General features: G+C 48.0%; 2 protein-coding genes and 1 long non-coding RNA gene across 4 annotated transcripts; 1 reads left to right on the top strand and 2 right to left on the bottom strand.

Annotated features, from left to right (window-relative positions):
- Positions 1-2,022: 2,022 nt before the first annotated feature.
- On the bottom strand, positions 2,023-12,596 carry SIN3B (SIN3 transcription regulator family member B). The gene is made up of 19 exons (XM_088527131.1): positions 12,495-12,596; positions 12,204-12,310; positions 11,643-11,796; positions 10,353-10,616; positions 10,074-10,217; positions 9,723-9,845; positions 9,242-9,331; positions 8,786-8,904; positions 7,913-8,120; positions 7,260-7,376; positions 6,692-6,930; positions 6,287-6,470; positions 5,485-6,079; positions 4,817-4,986; positions 4,096-4,269; positions 3,748-3,840; positions 3,329-3,423; positions 2,880-3,084; positions 2,023-2,498 (listed from the first exon to the last, which is right to left on the bottom strand). The coding sequence occupies exons 1-19, from the start codon at positions 12,588-12,590 to the stop codon at positions 2,268-2,270; spliced, it is 3,408 nt and encodes a 1,135-aa protein (XP_088383257.1). The 5' UTR covers positions 12,591-12,596; the 3' UTR covers positions 2,023-2,267.
- Positions 12,597-18,235: 5,639 nt separating this feature from the next.
- TMEM38A (transmembrane protein 38A) lies at positions 18,236-22,994 on the bottom strand. 2 transcript variants are annotated; one of them, XM_010214433.2, is made up of 6 exons: positions 22,801-22,994; positions 21,550-21,706; positions 20,805-20,980; positions 20,488-20,575; positions 20,240-20,357; positions 18,236-19,644 (listed from the first exon to the last, which is right to left on the bottom strand). In XM_010214433.2, exons 1-6 carry the CDS (start codon positions 22,922-22,924, stop codon positions 19,423-19,425), a joined length of 885 nt encoding a protein of 294 aa, XP_010212735.2. In that variant the 5' UTR covers positions 22,925-22,994; the 3' UTR covers positions 18,236-19,422. The 2 variants fall into 2 exon arrangements, with proteins under 2 accessions (XP_010212735.2, XP_088383255.1); XM_088527129.1 differs by lacking the exon at positions 22,801-22,994 and adding an exon at positions 22,065-22,213.
- LOC148594286 (uncharacterized) lies at positions 19,505-20,624 on the top strand. The gene is made up of 2 exons (XR_015913520.1): positions 19,505-19,623; positions 20,457-20,624. It is a non-coding gene; the product is annotated as an uncharacterized LOC148594286 (long non-coding RNA).
- Positions 22,995-23,005: the final 11 nt, after the last annotated feature.

The raw sequence follows: 23,005 nt of genomic DNA, 5'->3' as shown, positions 1-23,005 counted from the left end.
TAAAAAAAACCTACATTCAAAGAGCTGGCAAAGCAATTACAAGCCCAAAAGCAAAGATTCTTCAAAAAAAAAAATATATGGAAGAACAACCTCTTGAATCACTGTCGTGCTAGCAGATACTCAGCGGTCACCCTTGGGCCTCTCCAAGCTGCGTGGCCCCCGGCTTCGCTCACGCTGCTGGCCACTATCAGCTGGGAGACAGTAACGCTGTAAAGGGCAGAAGTCTGGCTGAATCCGTTCAGATTATAAATTAAGCTTTACAAAATAAGGATGCTTAAAAATACCTGAAGTACACTTAAAAAGAGGGAGATGAAACAGGATGGTGCACAGGTGCATTGCCCTCTTGCACCTCGGGAAACGTGGAATCGAATGCATTTTAAGCCACAAGCTGCAACCTATTGACTAATAAACATTTGTCTGTATCATAAAACCATAAAATTTGGCACAGTTGTCATCTCCCCTGGAAGGCAGCGGAGAGGTGGACAGGACTGAGGTGGGTATGGCTGGAAGCAGAGGGGAGTCTGTGCTTTGCACTGGGCTTGTCCCCCATCCATACGTGGTCACAGGGGTCCGATACCTCCCCCTGCCACCAGAGCAGGGGCAAGAACCTTCAGACCGTTCCAGGGGCCACAATGAGGACAAGGAGAACACGAATTCCTGGTGAGAAGCCTCTGCGGGCGCTGCTTGTGCAAGTGGCCCCGGATGCCAGGAGCCTGGATCCCTCCCGCCGACGGATTATTTTGCCAAAGAAGACAAAGGGTTGGTACAGTTTGGTATTAAATGTACCCCAAAGGCCGAGTTTTCTAGTGTCAAGTGAAACAATTGCAAAAACCAAATGTTGTACAGTGGAAATAACCCAGGACAAATCCTACAGGCTGCTACTTAGGTCTGGCAGAAATTATTAACCTAAAAATCGAAGCCGCAAAAAACATTGGGGGTTTTTATTCTCCTAAAAGCCAGGAAAATGTGGAAGCAGTGCTGAAAGGAGGCTGCACCTGCCTCAGGACGTTACGTTTGTTACACACTCTGTGGATGGTTTGCTTGCCCCAGGCTCCTGAAGATGAGCAAAGTCACAGGGGGGTTTCAGAACAGACATAACTGAGTTTGTTTGACTTTGAAGAGATTTAAGTCACTCAATGGAAGGTTCTGCAGGCTTCTGGGTACTTTTCTGTTTTTTCTTAAAAACTTAGATAGCAGTACAGACAGTTTCGTGGAAAAGCTTCTCTAGGCTGGCTGTGGCTGGATCTAATCCTCCCCATTAGAGATTTCCATGCGTCACTGCAAAACACAGCATCTGTGCTGACTGAGCAGAAAGAGCAGCGGCTCCAGGACGAGCCGCGGATCCAGGGCACGCTCCGTGCTTCCAGAGCTCCATCTAGTGATTTTACTTCAGTGGTACAACCCAGGAAATCCAGGAGTCCGGGCACGCACAAGGGAAGGGAAGGCTGCCAGCCAGCATGCGAAACACGGACAAACAGCCCCGACCTGGCACTGGCTGCTCCTCCCCGAGCGCCGAGCGGCTCCGGGGCCGGGAAGGCTGCAAGTTCCCAAAGCGGCGGCGAGGGAGCCGGGATCTCTTGTCCAGCCCTGCAGCTCCGCTTCTTCCCCTCAGTTCATGCTCCAGAGTATTCCGTCGATGAGGGACGTGGAGGGTTTAACGCACCCCTCAACCGTGTCTCAGTTTTGGCATTTTCTCCCCAGAGCACCAGTAACAAATACTGCGTTCGCTGCCTTATCAGTACAGAGATGAGGGAGCAGCCTCGGGGGAGGCTGGCACCCCGGGCCCTCAGCCCCCTGGCACAAGGAGGTCACACTGAAGAGTTCTGCAGGCTCCAGAACAGCGAAACACCCAGCAAGACAGGGCACATCCAACCCTTCCACGTGGAAGCAGCTGCCAGCACCTGCTCAAGCACCAGCCCCATTCCAGCCCTCCACTGAAGCCACTAGTTCAGCAAGGGTGTGAGCCCCTTACTCAGCCCTCCTGTGCGGGCTGCTCCGCAGGGGCCTAAAGCTGGGAAATACTAGAGAGTGAGGCAGTGCCCAGAGCCCTGTTCCCATAAAGCTTGTAGGTCTCTTCGTGATGACTGGAGGATTACACTGCAAGGAGACAAATCTATGCCATATGGAAAATACATCATACTCCAAAGTAAAATGCCGTTTGGATAAATATCATTAATACATACATTGCATTCCCACCACTATGCTCAGAGTAAAAGTGTTTCACCAGCAACGCTCCTGTTTGTCTTGGTCCCAGGAACAAGTCTCTGTCACGGTGAAGCTGGACGGCGACTGTACTGAACTCTGTACCTGTTCACGGGGACCCCGTGGACATTCACCGTCTCACACGTCGTTTTACAGGGCACCATCTCCTCATCTTCATCTCCCATTAGCCAGTCTTGAACAAGATCAACCGCCTCCATGGTCACGTTCTCTTCGAGCCACCTATTGTGCCATTCTTCAAACTGCTGGTGGTGCTTTAGCAGCACCACTGGCTGTACCTGAAAACAGGACAGTAAAATCACCAAGAGGTTTCTGGGGGAGAAAGCAAAATCTTCACCTATTTGCGTATCCGAGATGTGCATTCTTTAAAACAACACAAGCAGTAGAACAGGAAGCTGCATCCTGCCTTTAACGATCTCTGTTTCTGAACGTTTGCTGCTCGCCCAAAAAGTCTGCGTGGTAAAACACAGGCAGCTAAATTAAACTAAAGCAGAGTATTTACCAGCTCCGCTCTCCATTTCATCCAAGAAGGAGTAACAGCTGCGGGGCACAGTGTGCAGGCGTTCAGCCACGAGACTTATTATTGGTACCTGCGTTTTGGCTCAAACCCTCAACCTCCACTAGTGCCTGAGCTGCACAGAGAGTAACAGGAGCTGCACCTGCTTGGCTCGGCAGAGCGCCCCGCGCCTGTACATGTAATCCTCCGAGTTCATGATGAACATCATCTTGTGGGTGTTGAGCTTGAAGCGGCAGTCCACGTTGCAGGCGCTTTCCACCCCGATCAGCCTCTTCCAGGAGCTCTTCACCTCACTGCGCAGGGCTCTCACTTGCTTACACTGCCACTTGCGGAACTTTTTCAGGTTTCTAGAACAAAACAAGGATCGTGAGGCATTTGTCACACTTGGTTACACAGTCTCTTAAGCTAACAGAGCTCATAGCCCAAGTATGAATTTTGTATTTCTACATTTTTCGGCTCCTCTAGACCTCAAAGAGTGAATTTCCCTGGAGCTGTTGTTACAGCACATCACCTGAAATGATTGCCACAGATGCAATAAGGAGGCAATAGCACCGCTGCTGCGGATATGACTCAGGCAAGGGAGGGAGCTACCTTTGCAGAAAGACTGGTTTCAGTAAGAAGCCATCGTTCTGGTTGCTCGGAGCTCCCTCTACCCCAACATACTGTTCCATGTAGTTAGCCAGGTGCTGCGTGAGAGAGACAAATTTCGAGTCAGATTTCTCTGTATCAGAACAAACACTGCTGCAAAGAACTAGGTTATTTCCAAGCTGTTTTTTTATGAAGCTGCTGTTACCCCACTCAGCCCCAAGATGATTTAGAGTAAAACTGTGTTCCTAGTATACCCAGCTGTATAAATGGCTAGAGCCCCACAAGGGTAGTCTTCCCACCTTCTAGGCAAACTCATTCTCCTGGCAAAGTCTCACATTTTGGGACAAGAAAGTTCAAGGAAGGGCATTCCTAGACTTCTGCTTTGGCTGGGGCACAGCAGACTCCACTGTCACTGGCATTACCTGGACCTCCACAGGATCTTCTGTCTGCGTTTCTTCTGTATCCAGTAGCTCAATGGTCATGATCACCTGCCCTTTCCGCTGAAGAAACATTACCTGTAATAAAGTGACAGAAACAACAGGTCCACGTCAAAATACTTAATATTGACAATGGCACTTGCATAAACAAGATGAGCCGGGACAGGAGAAAGCAACAAGGCTTTCCAGTTGGCCAGTCTGCCACGACACGGGGCTGTTTTGGAGACCTTCTCCCCATATTGCTCCCTCTTAACACTGTCACCTTGGAGCTTCCAAATCTACTTCTCCCAAGTCAAGTGTCACTTTATGAAGTCCCTGGCAGCAAATTCTTACCTTGAAACAGTTCTCATCTGCCATGCAACGTTCAGCCTTCCACTGATAGCTGGTCTCCTTAGCTGCCCGGACACACCTAGAGGATAAGTTACCTCCAGCAGCACCTCGCTTCCTTTCGTTCAAGTAGAGCTCAACAACCTTCAAGCAGATGTCATCGCTCACTAGATGGTGAAGCTTCCATTAAAAAAGAGGGGGATTCAGTCAGCAAGTCTGGGCCAAGATTTAGCTCTAGTACATTATGAAAGGAGTGCAAAACCCAGCACAGCATCACACCTCAGACAGTGTACCCAAGTCTTGACTCTGCATGCAGACTCCATACACTTCACTCCCTTTTTATTACAGTAAAAGGTACAGAGAGGAGTAAAGGGCAGATGTACCTTAACTGCAGCAGAACTATAATTAGAAGACAGACACTGAGTAGAAAGGAAGGAGCCCTTTCCTTTCCCTTAGCTCTATTTTGGGAATGACACAACTCTGAAAAGACTGGAACTCTGAAAATGTTGGAACAGGCCAGAAACATTCAGTCCCCTAAAGTGATTCGGTACCGCAGCTGAAGCTGAACGGAACTGCTGCCTGGCGCTCTCCACCACAAATACAACTTTTCCATGCATTTGCTCTGAGCTTTGTGAGTTCCTGCGTTATGGGATACTGGGAAGTTATCTGTGTACAGAGGAAGATGTGCTGTCTCCCGAACATACAGCACAGCTATCAAACTAGTTACCTGGCGGACAATATTCTGCACCAGTTTGTCCATAGTAAAGCCAATATATGCATGGATAGTGAACATCTCCCTCAGAGTGTCCTCATACTGTGTTGGATCTATATTCCCATCCAGCAGACTCCTCACCATATCCAGGAATGCAGGGTAATACTCCTCCAGCTCCACCTCACCTGGGAAGGGGAAAAGAGCAGTCACTCATTGCATGCAAGAGTCAAGATATACAAAGGACAAGACCTTTCAAGACTCACGACATTCAGTACCAAGAGCAGTTCACACATAAAGAGAGATTTCCCCAGGGAGTGCAGATAGATTTTAAGAGCCTTTCTCATGCCCTTCCATGACTCCCTGTGTCTAAATGAATAATTGGTCGTCGTTTATATTTTTAATCAAAACAACAGATTAATAAGTCAAGACACGTATCTGACAACAACATGCTTGTGGGAGGTCTGTATGAGCTATGCATAAGATCACTCGAGGGATAAATGACAAGCTAGCTGTCTGTGGAATTAGTGGAATTAGCTGCATCCATGATTCTTGAATATGGCACTGGCTTCTGCCTCAGCCTTCCTCACAGACTTGCCTGCTGTTCCGGGTTACTCACACACACACACAGCCTTGCAGGAGCAACCAGAACATTAGGAATAAACTGTATCTCGGACTATTCTTACTTGGTTGCTTCAGTCTTAGCTCCATGGCTGGATCATTGGTCTTCTCTTTTCTTCCCTCACAGAGGAGTTTTTCTCTCTCTTTTTCAGTCCGATACTCGAGAAGCTGCTTCTGAGCCTGACGATAGATCTTTAGGAGCCTGGAGCACAGAGTCTGGTGAAGGCGGAGGAAGAAATACCAATTATTATTGACGAAGAACAGACTGTAAACATCATCCAGAGTGTTGTGAGGCTCAGCAGCTGTAACATCGCAGAAGGTTGCTTTGGCCTCCAGAGGACTGCTTGGAGGCCCAGGCATGTGTTTCTTCCGTAGCTCAGGAGTATCCAGGTTCTGCCCCTGATGGTTTTCTCTGTCCTCATCTGTTGATTCTTCAGAAATACTGTGCTCAGGCGGCTGAGAGAAAAACAGCTCAGGTATGAAGTGATGCACAATCTGCCGAATGGTGGCCTGATCCTCCTTTTGAATAGTAGGCTGTCGTTTCACGTAGTAGCTGATAAGAGAAGCTGCATCTTCCAAAATCTGCTTATCTTCATAGATAAAGATAAGGTGAGGCTCATTTGTCGATGAACTTCTTCCCTCTGAATGCTGCTCCTGATGCTGTAATCAAGAGAAAAACAGATAAAGATCCTTCCGATCCATGCTCAAGAGGCACTCCTGCCAGAAGAAATGAGCCAATATTAATGGCTGTGCTTGGCAATACTGTCATTTTGACTGACTACCACTTCAGCAAGGTCCCAGGTTTGAGGTGAAACTTTAGATAATACCGCAAAACGCTGCCAAGGGGGTGGATGCTGCCATACACACCTCATCGTAGACACTCTCGATTTCATTCAACAAGCTCTTGGAGCGCAAAGCTTTGGTGTCATTTTGCTTGAAGTTGACGGCCTGGTGGTCAAGAGACTTCAAGTAGGCTTTCTCATACTGCTCCCGCCAGATTTTGTTGAAGCCCTGTTGGGCCTCCCGCCACTCTTCTTCTTTCGCTTTCAATCTGCAAAAATGTACAATCTATTTTAGTTTGAAAGGGTGATCACAGAAATACACACAAAGCATTTCTTCCTGGAGCACCCTTCTCAGAATCTTTCAGCTTTTTATGGTGACTTGTTTATACCTGAAATACTCAAATCACCTACTTTTGGAAAACAAACAAGCTTTATAACCCTGTATCCGTTTCTTAAAGATGACAGGTGAGCACTGGAGAATGAGAATTACCTCTTAAGAACAACAGGAACTGCAGTAACAGGGTTTTTTTTAAGACTTTCAATGATCTCTGGTGCTTTATCACCATAGATGCGATAGATGGCCCTACGCTGGATCACTTCGGATGTTCCTCCCAAACAATCATCCAGTCGGAATTTCTCCTGATCCTCTTGAGTCAGTCGAGACAGCTTTTTCTGCACACTCTCCAGCACACGTATTGTGGCTAAATTGGTCTCCAAGACAACATCCAACTGTTAAAGAATTCAAAGAAGTCACACTGTAAGGAAAAAGGCAGCAGGAAAATGGAGAGCAGTGATTCCCAGGTGTGTGGCCTGCATTCCAGGCCCATGGGGTGGAGCTGAGAAGCACCAGCCTCCACCCCATGGATGTCCAGCAGTTCTCCTGAGGGTAACGTGCTCTTTAGAACTAGACCCAGGCCTCAAAGGAACATACTAGACTCCAAGCAAGTGGAAAAGACCCAACTCTATCTCAAACTAATGAGTACTAACAAAACTAGAAGTTCTGCTGTTTGAGGAGGCAGATCACATCGACAGGCAGCAATGCAAAACAGCAGAGGTACCTCAAAACGTTCATCTTCACAGCGGTGCAACTGCTCCTCATAAGGAGTCTTCTTAGAGCTGACAAAAGTGGAGTCCTCGGACCAGGATGGAAAGGAAACCCAGGTATCATTTAACACCTGCAAGAGTGCAAAGCCATGACATTGTGCAGAGCCTCAGGATCTCAGAAGTGTTCCCAAAGGGCCCAACTTCTGCTTCTGAAACTTCTGTTTCATTCCTGTAGTGTTCTTCCCCGAGTTTCACAACTTTTCTGCAAATGGCCACTCTGTGAGGAGAGGGGTTTCATCTCATGCTATTTAATCTTTTGTCTATAAGAGAAAATCTGTGTTCATACACAGACTCAAAGAGGCTAAAGTAAGAACTGTGATTTGAGATGGGTTTAGACAAAATCAGTAAACTGCATGTGGATACTCTTATTTCAATTAATTGGATGAATAATAAATCCAAGATGAAAGCTGACTGATCAGCATCAAAAATCCAGATACAGAAGCTGTGGCAAACTAAACAGCCCAGTTCAAGTTAAGTACAATGTGTGTTTCAATAAACACTAAATTACCACAAGAAAACAGGAGATATGAAGGTATTGACGAGAAGATACTTTGGGAAAAGCTACATTACAGGCTACCAGAGATTCAACAGGTGGATTACAAAGTACCTCTTTGCAAATGGCTGTTCTTCCACTGCACTTTGGCTGCTGGTAAGTTTTTGGAAGAGCCCGGTAACTTGATCCTATGCGTTTGCAGGAGGCATAATCAATTTCCCGACTCATCCCATCCCCAGATCGGTCACTCAGTGGAGAAGCAAATGAAAGTTCTTTCACACCAAGAAAGGACTTGAACTGTGCAAAGAGTTCTGGGAATTTCCTTCAGAGACAAGTACATAAGTCAGCATATTCTATATTATTTCATTCTGTATGTCAAAAAGTGAGGGTGAAATCTAAGCAAAGTTAGCAATACTATGAGAAATCCTCCACCAACATTTTACATGTGTTACTGTTCCCTCTGAAGTGCTTTATGTTCTTTTGACTTAACGCAGAAAAAGAATTCCCATTCTTAATTTCATCCATATTGCCCTTAACTGACTAAGGAGTCAGCGCTCATTTGCTCACATCAGAGAGCTACAGCTATCTATCTGTTTCATGGCTCTGTTCTGAGGTTTCACGTTATATTTTGAGAAATTAGAAGAGGGAGTATGAACAGAGACCACCTTCCAAAGCCCAGGAACTCTCTGCCCCAGTGGTTTAGTGGAACATTGGGCTGCCTGCTGCTTGCACAGCGGTCAGGTGGATGCCCTGGCAGAGGGAACCATCCTCCCAAACTGCTCCTTAGGAGCTGCGTAGACAGGTTGAAAGATTCAGATTTTATAACCTCTCTTTTCAGATTAGCTTTCAATTTCTGGTGTACTACACACAAGATACGACCTGAAGTTAAATCAAAACTTTGGTAACAAAGTTCATGATGCCTACCATAGGGTATGACAGCCAAGCCTAAAAAGCACAGCACAGTAGGGCAGATAATCAGTAACTTACCCTAAAAACGGTGTAACTAACTGGAGCAGCTCAGAGCCAGAGACCAGCTCCTGGTTGAAGAGAGCAATGCAACGGAGAAAGTTTTCATAGACTTCCTGGCTCTTCAGCACCCTGCGCACCTAAAGCACAGATTGCAGAGAAACATGAGACTGTCTGACCTGCTGTTTTAGTGCTGATATTCAACATTGGCTGAACTGTGGCTGCAGTGGCAATAACTCGAGCTTCACAGCAACATAAAAAGACAATATGCACAAAATATCCATTCAGAGAAAAGCATTCAGGAAAAAAATGCTAATGATGACTTCCCACTAGTCTTCCAAAAATTTTTTTTTCTTTAGTCTGTTTCCAATACCTGAAAAATCAAGCAAGTGCTAAATGCTGACACATAAATTACACACACACACACAGAAAAAAACCCTATATATGGCTGAATGCAAGAACAAGCCAGATACTGACCTTATCAAAAAAGGAAAACTCCTGCAGTGTTCCGTATTTTCCCACTGTTGCTACCGAGAGATCTTTGGTGCCCCGCAATTTCATTTTTTTCTGTTGAAAGAACATCAGTCAGACTCAAATGCTATAAAATCCCACTTTGCTGACCTATACCAGGGTATAATTCTTCTTGAGGAAGAATTTGAGAGAAACATTCCTTTGCAGAAGCACTCAACTGGCACTTTCCAGGGAGTTCTTCCTCATACTTAATACTGAAGGTCCTGATATTTAGTATTCAGCGTGTTAGCAAAACATGTTTAAGCATATTTTAACAACTCCCTTTAGCTGCATTAAATAATTCTCTATAAAACAAATTGAATAAAATAATTTCTTTCTTGTACCTAACACCTACATAATCCAAAGACTCAGTTCATTACAACTTTAAGCAATTGTCTAAGCACAAGCAATGTCAGAGCATTCTAAATTTTTGCTTGCTAAAGGATACCTTTGCTGGGCCAGAAACAGGACGCAACAGCAGTGGTCTGGATCTCTTTTTACTGTGTTCCAGATTCTTTTCATGCTCAGTTTTCTGGACACTGTTCACCTCACATGGTCCATTTCCTGTGAACTGAAGCAAATAAATAGTGATTTCAATGTGCTAATGAAGAACCCTGTTTATCTGAACAGAATGAAGAGAATGTAGTCAAGTCTCCTGTAAAATTCCAGGCAATGAAAAAGAGCAAAGCTCACTTACTAGCTCTGGGCTTTTCCACAATATTTGGCATTGCTAAAGCTTCTTTATGTATCTGCATACAAGCAGAGAATACTCAATGTTCTGCCTTACATGTAGACCTACCAAAGACCTTTTAGCCTCCGGGAGGAACTGTCCAAACTCAGAGAGCAGATCCTCCTGCCCCCGGAACAGGTTTGCTACTTCAGTGAACACTTCTTCCTCTGACATGCCTCGAAAAGGTCGCCCTTTAGTGTTCAGCTGTTCTTTCTGAAAGATACACACAGATGTTAAGTAGTTATAAAAACATATCTTGCTAAGCAAGAAAATCTCTTACCTCCACAACAGCCAAAATCGTAGAGATCCTAAACAGTACCGATAAATTTTATATAGAAGATGTTTTACCTGGTAAGTATGAAGAATTTCTAAAAAGGATCTGTAAATTTCTGGATGGTCGAGGAAACGTGTTTTGATCTTATTCACATAACTTATAGCGTTATTGAACTCTACAGAATCAGACTCCAAAGGAATTTGGGATTTATCTTCTTTGTATGGAAGCTGTTGCCTAAACTCCTCCGAACAGTCACTGTGGTTGTGTGAGTTCTCCTGGGAGTAATGGAGCAGGAGCCCACTGCCAGGGAGAGCGCTGGGGACAGCCTCGGAGGGCACCTAGTGGCACAACACATGCAAGACGGGGACTTGTTGAGACACACAGGTGCAAGTGCAATAATTCAGCACCAGCATTTTCAAGCTGTTCAGCTAAAAAGAGATTTTAACACATAAAATAGAAAGGAAAAAAATAACCAATAAATTTCCTTATTAACATTAATCGGTTCATTATCAGTATTCATTAACATTACCAGTTAAATGAATCCTGTAAGCCCTGTCTTACAAACTATCCAACTCACTGAAGCTCCTCACTGTTGCGACGTTATCCACTCCACTGGAAGGGGCAGGGAAGGCACGAATGTACCAAATGATCTGCACTGCAGCCTCTACTGCCACTGTTTTATCTCAGGAGAACTGCCAGTTCTCTATTACAAACTCTATTACGACATAGGGCCCCTTCAAGGTGCTGAATTTGTGAGTGACAGAGAGATCTAAGAGAACTAAGATCAAAAAGAGATTTACTGCTGCTAATCAGAGTTAAACCATATGTTTGTAAGTCGAATTCAGGTGATAGTGCTATTTCAACTCCATAACCACACAGGAAAAAGGGAAGCAAAGACCAGTCATATCTATTTATATTACAACAGATGTCTTTTTCTGCGGGATTTGAACAACTGGATGGCAACACCTGCCTTTTTGCCTAATGCATAAACACATTTCACAGTTTCTCACTGGAAGACTAGAAATATGATTCTTCCAGGATTTTTTTCCTCGAGTTTGATATTATACACCACGCACTGCGATTATACGTAAACATGTCAAGCAAATCACAGTTTCAGTTTTTAAATCTAAGTGAAGCCTTTGGGGTTGCACTGATAATTCATTCAGGAATCTCACTCACAGCTTAGGAGGCTAAGCTGACAACTTTGAGAATATATATTTAGATTTATACCCACTCTTATAGACTTTGAAAACCACACAAAAACGTGTTTTGCATGTTGCTATGTAGCCTGAATTGTGCAAGACACTTATATAGAGATACATACCCCACAGTTCATTTAGAGTAACGTAAGGGCTTTAACCTACCTGACTAGTCAGTGGTGACTGTATGCTTAACTTCCCATTCTTGGGAATTTCTATCCTGTAGCCCAAAGGAAGGAAAGCGTTGAATCCCACAATGAGGTCGGGATGCTCATGGAAGAGCTGTGAAACACGCCGGATAACTCCAGGAGTGTCGATGCTAGAAACGAGAGGAGTCTGTTACCTGCGTCCGAACCAAAAAGACCAGCTGGACCCTGACAACTGCAGAGGTATCGGGAACATCTGCTTCCTTCTCAAGAAGGCTGGGGATCCTTGGACCTAGACACTGGCCTGAGCAGAGGGAATGACTGCCATCATGCCAAAACACTCCCACGGGACCGGGATCGGGGTGACCCGGCCAGGCCGCGCGCCGTGACGGCTCCGCGCTGCAGCCTCTTGCCCAGATGTGGTTTGAGAACAAGCAGCAACAACAGAGCTGCTTTTCCCCGGGGATTCTGGCTCCGGGGAATGATGGAGCAGATGACGTCGGGCTGGATGGAGACCTGAGGGGCCAGCAGGGTGGTCGGGGGGGACTCTGCGGGTCCCGGGGGGTGGCCCGGTCTTTACCTCTGGCTCTTGAACTCCTTCATGATCTCCAGGAAGCCGTTGTAGGTGGCGGGGTCGCTGCCGAAGCGGATCTTCACCTGGTCCAGGTAGGAGAGCGCGTCCTCCACCTGCGGGGGGGGACACGGCTGAGGCCCCGCGCGGCTCCCGGCCGCGCCGCGGCGTCGCCCAAAGGGAGGGGAAGGGGCCCCGGGGGAGGCGGCCCCCGCGCCGGGGGAAGCCCCGGGGGGGCGGGCTCGGCCCTGCGGGCGGGGCGGGGCAGGCCACGGCCGGGGAGGCCCCCGTCGCACTCACGTGAACCGGCAGCTTCTCCTGCGCCGCGGCCCGGCCGCCGCCGCCGCCCCAGCGCGGGGCGCTGCCCCCGCGGCCGCCGCCGCCCCCCGCCGCCATGTTGGGAGTGGGGCCGGCGCGCCCCCCTCGCCGCCGCCCTCTCCCCCCGTCGGCGCGTGCGGAGCGCGTTGCGTCACCGCGCACGGCGCCGCCGGGACCGCCCGCCCCGCCCGGGAGCGGCGCGGCGCCGCGCGCGGAACGCGCCGCGCCCGGAACGGAACCCGCGCGGCGCGCGGCGCGGCCCCGGAGCGCCTCAGCGCGGCACCGCTTCCGGCTGTTCGAGCGGCAGGGCGGGCGGCGCGCTGAGGCGGCGGCGGGAGGTGAGCGGCGCCAAGCGGAACGGGGACGGGGACAAGGACAGGGACGGGGATAGGGATGGGGAATGGATAGAGATAGGGATGGGGACGGGGATGGGGATAGGGATAGGGATAGGGATGGGGACGGGGACGGGGATGGGGACGGGGACGGGGATGGGGACGGGGGAGTCGCCGCGGCGGCTGTGTCCGGAGCTCCCGGTGCCCGGGAGCCGTCTCTGCTCGTCTGCCCTTGGGCTGCGCTTAGTGCCAGGAGCCCATTCCTGCTCCGACAAATTTCGGGTTTGATTTATTGACTTGTTTATTTTTCTTCTTTGCTGCGTGATTCCCGGTGGGATACACAGGCAGGGCTGTTGGATAGAGCGGAATATCAACAGTTATCTGAAATAACAGGGATCACTTGGCAGCGTTCGGCGTTGGGAGCCTAAAGGACCGAGGCCTAAGGGGAGCGGAGGGGGGTGAAGCCTCCGTGCGCGGCCCTGGGTGTTGGTGCCGGCTGGTCCCGCTCGTCTCTGCGCTCTAAAGCACCGAGCGGATCTGGGAGCTCTTCTTGGGGCCAGCTGCCTCCCCCAAAGAGCCCCCTTGGTTTTCCTGGCCCTTGAGCAAGTTCTCCCTTTCCTTCCTTCGGGATTTTCCCAAGTACGTTGCTGCGCCGTCCTGGATCTGGTTGTGCTGGGGGCATGCGGGCTGGGGACAGCAAAGGCGGATGATGGAGCCAAGTTTTGCTGTGGTGACAAACCCGTCCGCGGTCGGTGCCGTTCTGCTCGCGGTCGTGTGGATGTGCGGTACGGCCAAAACCAAGGGCAGGACGCGGGGACGCATTTCCTGCGTGGAATGAGCCTACCTGAAACAAATCCCTTCCTTCCGCTGCTCACTTGTCACGAGGCAAGTGGGACTCGGCGCAACTAGGCTGCCAAATGAAGAGGCAGGAGGAGAGCGGGATCATAAGTCATTTTGTTCGCTTCTCTCAAAACATTATTGGTGTTTTGCTTACTAGAAGCTTTCAGAGAGCTTAACTTGCTTTGCCAAAAAACTTGATGCTGTTGTTTAAGCCCGGAGTATTTTTCTCTACTGTGTGCTGGAATATTTGCTACTCGTGTTCTGTAATTGCAGTTTCTTGTCGCAGTTGTAATGTACCACTGGCTTCAATAGGGTTCTACTCTGTTCTGATAGATGCATTCCCTGTCATGGTTTCCTACTGCAATGCTAAAAGTTAGGGAGTACAACCAGGTAGTTGTAGGATGTTTGTAGGGACCCAGAAAAGAGAAGCTTAGTGCATGTTCCTCCATAGTCGTAGCTGAATAAAGTCACCTTTGTTCATCAGCAAACAACTTTGGCCAAGCTTTTTGGCTCTGATTTCTGCTGTGATATCTAACCAAATGAGTGTCCGTGCACAGACCTGCTGTATGACGTGTTTCCCTTCTTGCAACATATAAAGAATGCTGCAAGCCTATTTAAATACAGAGTGTGGTTTATACTTGTTTCTTGTCCTCACTGGAATTCAAAATTACCACTTGCAACACCTCAGACGGTGATGGACTGCTCCAGCGCTCCGGTGTACGAGTACTTGTCATCTTTTGAGAAAAAAGCACAGCGAATGCCTTTCAGGAGAGATATTGGCTAAAAACGGACCGTGGTTCGGATTAGATTGTTGTATTGACAACAATTAGATTGTTGTATAGACCGAGAGGGAGAACGTTCAGTGGTTCAGTTGTTGCTGTGCTTCCCCGCGGGACCCCTCTGCGCTGACTGGCCCCCGCAGTCCGTGCCAAGGGCAGGATTGGGCTCCCTGGACATATCTAGGTCAGTGTGTGCTTTTGTTGTCCTCGCGACAAAATGACCCACTTTCTCTGTCCTCTCCTGTTAGAGCAGTCGCAGATGGAGCTGGGGATGGCTGAACATGAAGGCTGAATAAATCCTGCCTTGGTGCAAGCTTACGTCTATGGAAATAGATATTCTCTCATTCTTGATCTGTTTCTTAGTTTATCATTGCTACCCCAACCTATCCATAATAGATGGGTGAATAGATGCATTCTGGCTAGGTATCCCAGGACCAATCTTACCTGTGAGGAATCCGGTGCGCGTCGTGTGCAGGGGCGCAGCAGGAGGCTGGAAAAATCCACGCAGTGGAACGGGACCAGGATGGGGACAGACACTGAACCAGCTTCGTTAAATCGTTAACCGCATCCGCACTGAGATGCAGCCACGTTTTGGAGTGATCTCGCTGTATTCAGAAGACAACCAGCTCGTAGCAACCTGTGATTGTCATCGGGGCCTCGTCCCCACGATCTCCTTCCAAGCATCCGTGCTCTCCCGATCGGCTGCTCTACTCCTCAATCCAGTTGCTTGCTGGGGCTGCCTGCGGACACGCTTGTCCGCGTTTCAGTGTCACAAAGGCCTTAGCAGTATTAATATCACTTATGGGTCAGGCACTCTTAGCCATTGCAGTAGGGTTCTTTACGTGCTGGGATCGGGCCCGTGTCCTGGCACCATTTGACTTGTGTAGAATTGTGCAGGAGTTATTAGATAACTACTAAACTTAGTTAAAAATGCTCACACCAGGGAGTGGGACTCTCCCTGCAACACTAATTTTAGAATTCAGACCCAAATTAGCAGACTGTGTTTGGAAAGACAAGGCCTACTTGGTCAAAGGGGAATTTTCGGGGTTTGGGATGGCTGGAAAAGAGGGTGTTTGCTTCCTGCAGGAGAGCAGCATCGTGCGTGCTGGCAAGCAGGGAGTTTCTGCCGTTTGCAAATCAAAACAACCAAAACCAACCACCCAACCAACCTTTTTCAAGGGATATCCTGGACCCCAGGCTAGGAAAATGTTCAAGCCTCTAAACACAGCAGAACTGTTTTCTGTATCCATATGCTGCCTGTCCCCTAAAGCTCTGTCTGAAATCACCGTCTCACACGGATTCTTCCTAAAAGGTTACATTTGCAAGTGCTCTAAAAAAAAAAAAAACCTTTCAAATTCTTTTTAGGAGCAGAAAGAAGATAGATAGGGGCCATGCGGGAAGATGTTCTGAGCGGTACTTTGCCGTGTGATAGAGTGTGAAAAGAGGCAAACGCTGGTGCAAGTGTGAAAGAGAGGCCAGACTGCAAGATACTCCTGAATGTGGATGTTGGCACTTTTGCCATCTCCTCGTTGTCAGAAATGTCATCACGGAGCTGAAGTGAGTAGTAACTGCGAGTCACGATGGCAGAGCAGCCTCCGGGACGGCAGAAAATCCATTTCTCCCTGTCTGTCTGCTTCCTGCAGCTCCTGAGCCGTGTCCCTGCCTGGAACAGACCACACGAGGGCAGGATTCAATCCCTATCCCCAGCTGGTTTTGCGGGCGGTTCTCGGGACTCAAACACTGTCTGCGTTTAACAAAATTGAAAACCCTTTGTCCAGCGAGGCTGAACATCAGCATCCTGCCTGCTGGAGGAATCCGGGTGAGCAAGGAGCGGACCCCAGCACCTGAGAAAGGCTGAACCAGAGGCCAAAAGTGAAATCGGGAGGAAGCAGCTGCCGATTTGCGTGCCCTGAGAAACATGAGACGTGGCAAACACTGAGCTGGACAAGTGACTCCTACCAGCGTTCACATTCCCCCTTCCAATATCTGGGGAACTCCTGCTCTTTCCCGGGAATGAAACTTCTTTGAAGACCCCCTGCTAACTCTGTGACAATCATCTACACCCTGAGAGTTAGAAAGCCTTTCTCTTGATTGCGCTGCCCAGTTTATTTACTTCCCTTCATTGACTGTGGGGAATAATTTTAAGTTTTCTGCACAATCATCCATTATTTTTCTACAACCAGAATAAGGGCTTTAGAGCTTTCCTTATCTGTGAAGCTGATCTGCAAAGATAAAATCTGTAGCTGCTTTATAGGGCTGGCCATGTGTAAAAGGGAAAGGGAAACCTGTCAATCAGCAAGAAACGCTGAGAACAGCAACTGAAGCACTTTGCTTTTTCCATCAGGCAACCAGGGCCTCTTTAAGGATTAAACCTATTGCTAAATTTAGGTGCATCTCACTCGAGTTAGTATCAGGAGTTATCAGATCAGAACATCTTTGGAAGCAATGACGTCTGTCCTGTGGAAGTCTAAGCCATGGCGTGCTGCTCCCTACCCCGAGCAGAGGTTGGGGCTGGGAACATTTTGCACGGCCAGCAGCACGTTGGATTTTTCAAAGCACTTGTAAAATCTCTGCTTTCCCTGCTGCTGTCTGCTCTTTTCTCTAGCTCCTCAGCAAAATCTGTTGGCAACACTGAAGGTGTACGGTATAGGAGAGGAGAATATTTAACCAAATACTTTAAGAGTTAGACGGGAGAGGAAAGAAGTGACGTCCGTAAGAAAATTAGGAGCCTTTTCCAGGCAGTGTTGTGGCAGGCTGTGCCCCTGCAGAAATGGCCCAAATCTGCTGCTGTGGAAAGAAGAAATCTTTGCTGTCTGGCATGCAGGAGGGCAGCCGGGAAAGGCTGCCAAAACTCAGCCCTGAATCTTCAAGAAAGGGTCTGTATCTCTCCCAGTGAAACGCTTCACTCAGTGAAAGCTGAGCCTCCTTTCTGGCAGCTGATCACATCCCAGGAAAGGTACTTTGAAGGTGAACAAAGTTTTAGCTTTTAACATATCTCAGAATATTTCTTTCTCGTGGGGAAAGTCATAGAAACACCCTTATTTGCTCAAGCACCAATGAACAATCAGAGTCACTTCACAATTTTATTTTTGAGGGCTTTCATAAAACAAAATTCCCCTTAAACCAGACATCTTATAGAACATGAATGACAGTCTTGTGCATGCTAGTGTTACAGCACGTTTCAGTAGAAGAGTATCTGCAAAACCAGGCAGAACGCCTGTTTTCTACCCAAGGGGAGGGAGAGTCACAGAGGTAAGGCACTTTCCAAATCCAAGCCCACAATTAATCTGACCTCCTGTGCTGGCTTTCATCTGGTTGTACACAACAATCTTTAGGTTACAGGTACTCTTCTGTTAAAGTAACATTGTAGTTTTACTTTTGTAACAGGAACAAAAGAGGGGGGAGTCCCTGAAGTCCTCCAATTTATATTCCCCTTTTCAAGCCCCTCCCTTACCACCATTTTCAAATTCCAGATGACAGCAAAGAAAACCCTCATCCCTGGGGATGGCAACAGGAGCTTAACGAAACACTCAGGATCCATCCCCAGGGATGTCACAGCCACAGCAATCTCAGCTCTTGGTGATGAAACAAAATTAGAACAAATACAGGTCTTTCGAGCACAGTGCTCTAAATGATGCTTTTAAAAATAAATTCCTTAAGAACAGTTTGAATCTAGTCTAAAAGCCAATATTCGCTAAGCCAAGACAGACTCTTCCCTGAGCCACGTAAGACATTTGATATTCTCCTTCTCGGGGCACAGGCTCCTCCCAGAGGTCAGAGTTTTACTAGAAGGGACATACAAAGGATACTGTTTCTTCAGCTCCTGTTTTCTTATCAGTCCTTTAAAGTATTTTCAATCATTTGTTGCAAAATCCCCATTTTTGGCCTTTTAATGTTATTTTAAGAGTATGAAAAATACTCCTTTCTGTATGTAGGAAAGGAGTTAAGGCTGACCTCCAGCACAAGCCAGCACGTAGCTGGGGGCTTAAGACCTTGCTTAGAAGTATCCAATTCTGTATATGAAGATGCAAAGCTTTTTAAAAAAGCCATTTTCAGGTCCATTAATTTGCTGCCCTGACACTTACAAATAAATAGTAATAAATACTCATGTACACTTACACACACTTCATATGTCCTACTGGATGATAAACCAGAACCTGGCTTCTTCCTCAGATAAATACAATGAGTTTTGAGGTGGGACACAATTGCTAACAACGTGCAGCAACACTACACAACAGTTTGGAATAACAATACATACCACTGAGAGCATTTTGCAGCTTCAAAGCCCTTGCAAACAAAGATTTAGCTAAGAAATAGATAATGTTGTATCCATTAAGAATCAGGGAGAATTTAGATGAGAAGAAGGCAATTACCCAAAGTGGAATTTGGCCCGGACACCAGTTGATGTCCTTACCGCATATAAAATGTCACATTAACTGGAGATACTGCAAACGTGGGAGCTAAGAAAATTAGATCAGGTTCATATGAGATCATTTAATTTCCTTGAGTATGAAAATCCCATTTAGACACGTGAATTGTGTCCTAAACAGTTTGCTGTTTTGGCAGACATCAAGAAGGTCATTGAAAACTCAAAGGAATCTACTGAGCTGCAGGAGCACAAAGCACTATCTCCATTCAGAAATTAATACAATGAAAGGTTTTACATCAGTTGAAAATGCTGCATCATAATTGCTGACAGTTTGGGACCTGGCACCCAAGTATCATCCTGGCACAAATCTACAAATCCCTTAAAATAAGCACAGAATAGAGACAGACCGAGTAGCAAGAAGCAGCAAAGAGCACAGATGTAATTCAGGGACCTGCCTGGCAGTGTCCTGGCTTCCAAATCTTCCCTGAAGTCTCAGAGAAAAGGACTGGAGGATAAATGAGGTCACAGGTGGCTTTGAGATGCAGCTCTGGAAGAATTTTCTTGGCCTATTTACTGTGCAGTTGTTTCTTTTACTCGGCTTTTTTTGCTTTCCTTTTCCTTGTGCCTTCATTTAGCTCCTCTTTAGACTTTGCAGGAGGCGGCGGCGGATGGGAAACGTCATGGGAAGCCCCGTGGTGGTCATGATGGTGACTAGCGTGTCCACTAGCAACAGAGCCAAAGAAAACTGGGCAGATGAAGTCTTCAATAGGAGCAAAAGGTGAGGCATGAGAGTGAGTCGCTGTCATGAAAACCTGGCAAGCAGCAGTGGGGACAGAGAGTTAATGATCACAGAACACTGACTAGCAGTATCTGCTCACTAAGACCAGGTAAGAGTCCCTGTTGCTACGTCACCTGAGAGTGTACTGCAAGGATCTACCGGGCTGTACAGCCTACGGAATGAAGAATTCCATCTATAAATTCTTGAACACCCTCCCCTGTCGGGCAATGCCTTCAACAGGGGCTTAGGAAGGTGACCAGAGCTAGGTGCAAAAATTACTCCTAGTATTTCTTAACAGAAACTGGTGGGACTCACCAGTTGTTTTCTTATTGCCCTGCAGAATAGCTCATTCTCATCACTAGCTTTCTTAAAATTAACGTTTTCACTTTTTCCACTTCTTTATGAACTTACTCATGTAGAAACTCTACATAGGCAAGACAACACAGACGCCTACATGGAAGTTCTGGTGAGTAAGGAGACAGATCAGCAAAACCCAGTAAACAGGGTAGAAAGCAGCATTCCAAAGTCAGGGTTTCAACTTAAACTAATGAATTCCCTCAACTCAACTCTACAGCCCTTTTCTCTGCTTCTGCAGATTTGTTTTAGCAGCAAATCTGCTATAAACTTACCTTGCAAACTATCATGAACATGGTAAAAAAGAAGATAAGGTTGGCTTCAGAGATGGGGAGCCAGTGAGTTTGCTGCAGAGTGAAGAGGAGTGTGCCATAGAGACTAGCCTTTGTAGGGCTAGAAGAGAAATAAGCAAGCTGTAAAAGGTTTGCATAGTAGAAGAGAAACAACAAGGTGTCTAGAAGGTTTGTGTATTTGTACCCAGCCCATTTTCAGTCTAACAGAGAATTTGCCATTAGCTACTTACAAGGACATATGAAGAATTTCATTTGTTTCTGGCTTCCAGACCCCACGCAAGAGTTGCTCGAAGTTGGACATCAAAGCAACACCAGAACCTGCAAACCAGTAAAAATGAACAAATAAAACCACCACAGCAGGAGAGAGCTTTGCTCTCTCTTCCAGTGTCCCAAGGAGGAAGGATAACCTGGGAGGAACAAGATCGTAACTTATTTCCCGAACTTGGCTGTTGTTACCCCAAAGCAGCAGGTAGCTTTGTCCACGCGCGGGCCCCGCGTGCTGTGTCCCCCTTGGCCTCCCGTGTCCCGGCTCGCTGGAGCCCCTCACCTTTGACCCAGCCCGTGGCCATCATGACGAGCCAGCCGTGGTGGTGCGCGTGGTGGACGCCCGCCGCGATTTTGCGGACTCTCACCACCTCCTTCATGGCCACGAAGACGAGCTTCATCGGCAGGAAGCTCACACACTTGTAGAAGAGGTTCATGGGACAGAAGAATATCAGGTACCTGGAACAAAACCCCAAAGAGTTCAGGGAGCCTCCTCACTTGGGAGGCACGGGCAGGGTTGAGAATATTGTGGTGCTCCCCTGAATTACGTCAGGGAAAAGGAAATGCTGGCAGCGTTGCACAAAAGCACATAGATGCACGGAGGAAATTAACCTTTGAGAAACCGTGTTCAATGTGTGCCCATTCCACTGACGTGACCAAAAATGACCCCCAAAGTCGCTGTGTGCCACCCCTCCGCTCTGTGCGGTGTCAAGTGCAGCACATGCTGCCTTGGGGCTTGGCGGCGCCTCAGCTGTGGCTGCTATGAATAGAAATGCCCTGCGGCTGGCCCGGCCCCAGCACAGCTACCCAAAACACCGGACAACTGCTCAGACAAACTGGAAACCGGATCTAGGACCACAAAAGACTCGAAGGCCACCTCACACTGCCTCTGCCTTCCCCCAGTTCTCCCAAGCAGGATTATACGTGTGTGTCCCAAGCAGAATCCCTCTCTTCACCCGGGATAATTTCATACCCAGTCTGCAGTGTCTTAAGCTTAACTAAAGCAAGATGAAGTGTGAAAGACTCACCAGACTGCCGTGGCCAGGACAACGCTGGAGTGATTGCTGAAATAATGAAGAGGGGATTCTCCAAGCAGCAGGTCAGCAAGGATGTAGCTTCCAAAGCAGTGGAGCATAGCACAAAGCCAAGAGGCGAAAGGGCTTCTACGAGACATCTCCACAGCTCCTGGGAGGCAAATTCCGAATGAGGAGACACATCCAGCAAACACACAGAGGCTCCAGTACCCTCCAAGAGACTTTCATTTTCTCTGACAACAAAATGTCAGAGAAAATTTGATGTAAAACAAAATACAAATGTGTATTCTGTGAGACCTGAACACGCATAGATATTGTCTAGAAATGACACATGACCGTAGCTTACAGCCCCCCCGTGAGATTTCATACAAATGGAGCCATTACAAGTTTGTGAGTTGGCTAATATTTTATCTCCTACAGTTTCTGCTGCCTCCTGCAAATAAAAAGAACATTTTTTTCCTTGAAATCATTGTCTCTTTACAGTCTAAAAATAAAATGCATACTAGTACCATTCTCTCCATTGCTTCAACCTAGGTGCCCTCTAGAATTCATGCACAAGCTGAACAGCTCTTTCATTCATAAGATAACCTGTAAAAATAGAACAGTAATTCTTAATCTTTTATTTAAGAGAAGGGGAGATGGGGATCCTTTCCTGCCTCTGCTCTAATTTGAAAAATCCCTATAAGTTTAGAAAATAGAACTATGTATTAGAGCAGTGTTATGGTCTGGCAATCCATTTTGGTCTCCCGGAGCCTTGTGCTGTGTTGTTGGGTTATTTTTTGATCCCTGTAGCCGTCTCCATCCATCACTGCTTCTCCAGGGAGGTCTCCAGAGCACATCGGCTCCGTAAGACTCTTTGATCGCCCTGCGCTGATTGCAGAGCCCTCCGTACAGCGTTTCGGTCGCCGCACTCATTCAGCGAGCCAGAAACGGGCAGCCAAATGACGGAACGCCGAAATGTTGTGTCAGCCCCGCTAACGGTGCCCGGCCGTAACTAGCGGCACACGGTGACCGCTCATCGCAGAACGAAACCCGCAGCCCCAAAGACACGCAAAGCGGCCGCAAACACAGCGGGAGCGAGACAGCTGCAATAGCCCTTGCGAGGCTGCTTCCAGCGGGGCGATTTCGGCTCCCCTCGTTCAGCGGGACGGGAGGGAAGGCAGCGGCGGTGCCCGCGGGCCCCGGCCTGACGGACGGCGCTATTTCTGCCCGCCCGCCTTATATAGCCGCGGCGGCCGCACTGACCTGGCTCGTACTTGAGGTAGAGCACGGAGACGATGTAGTAGGCGAGGTCGAAGAGCGGGAACACGGGCAGGGCGGCGAAGGCGGCCGCGAGCTCGCCGAGCGGCAGGGCCGCCGGCAGCTCCATGGCGCGCGAGCAGCGGCGGCCGCTCTGCGCCCTCGCGCTCCGGCCCCGCGAGGCCGCCCCGGTGCCGCCCCCCGCGCCGCC

The sequence above is a fragment of the Tinamus guttatus genome, unplaced genomic scaffold, assembly GCF_059628265.1.
Source record: "Tinamus guttatus ecotype Peru unplaced genomic scaffold, ASM5962826v1 Tinamus_guttatus_pri_ptg000261l, whole genome shotgun sequence".
In the NCBI taxonomy this organism is placed as follows: Eukaryota; Metazoa; Chordata; class Aves; order Tinamiformes; family Tinamidae; genus Tinamus; species Tinamus guttatus.
Note: the sequence above shows the minus strand (reverse complement) of the source record. Positions and strands in the feature narration are given on the sequence as shown.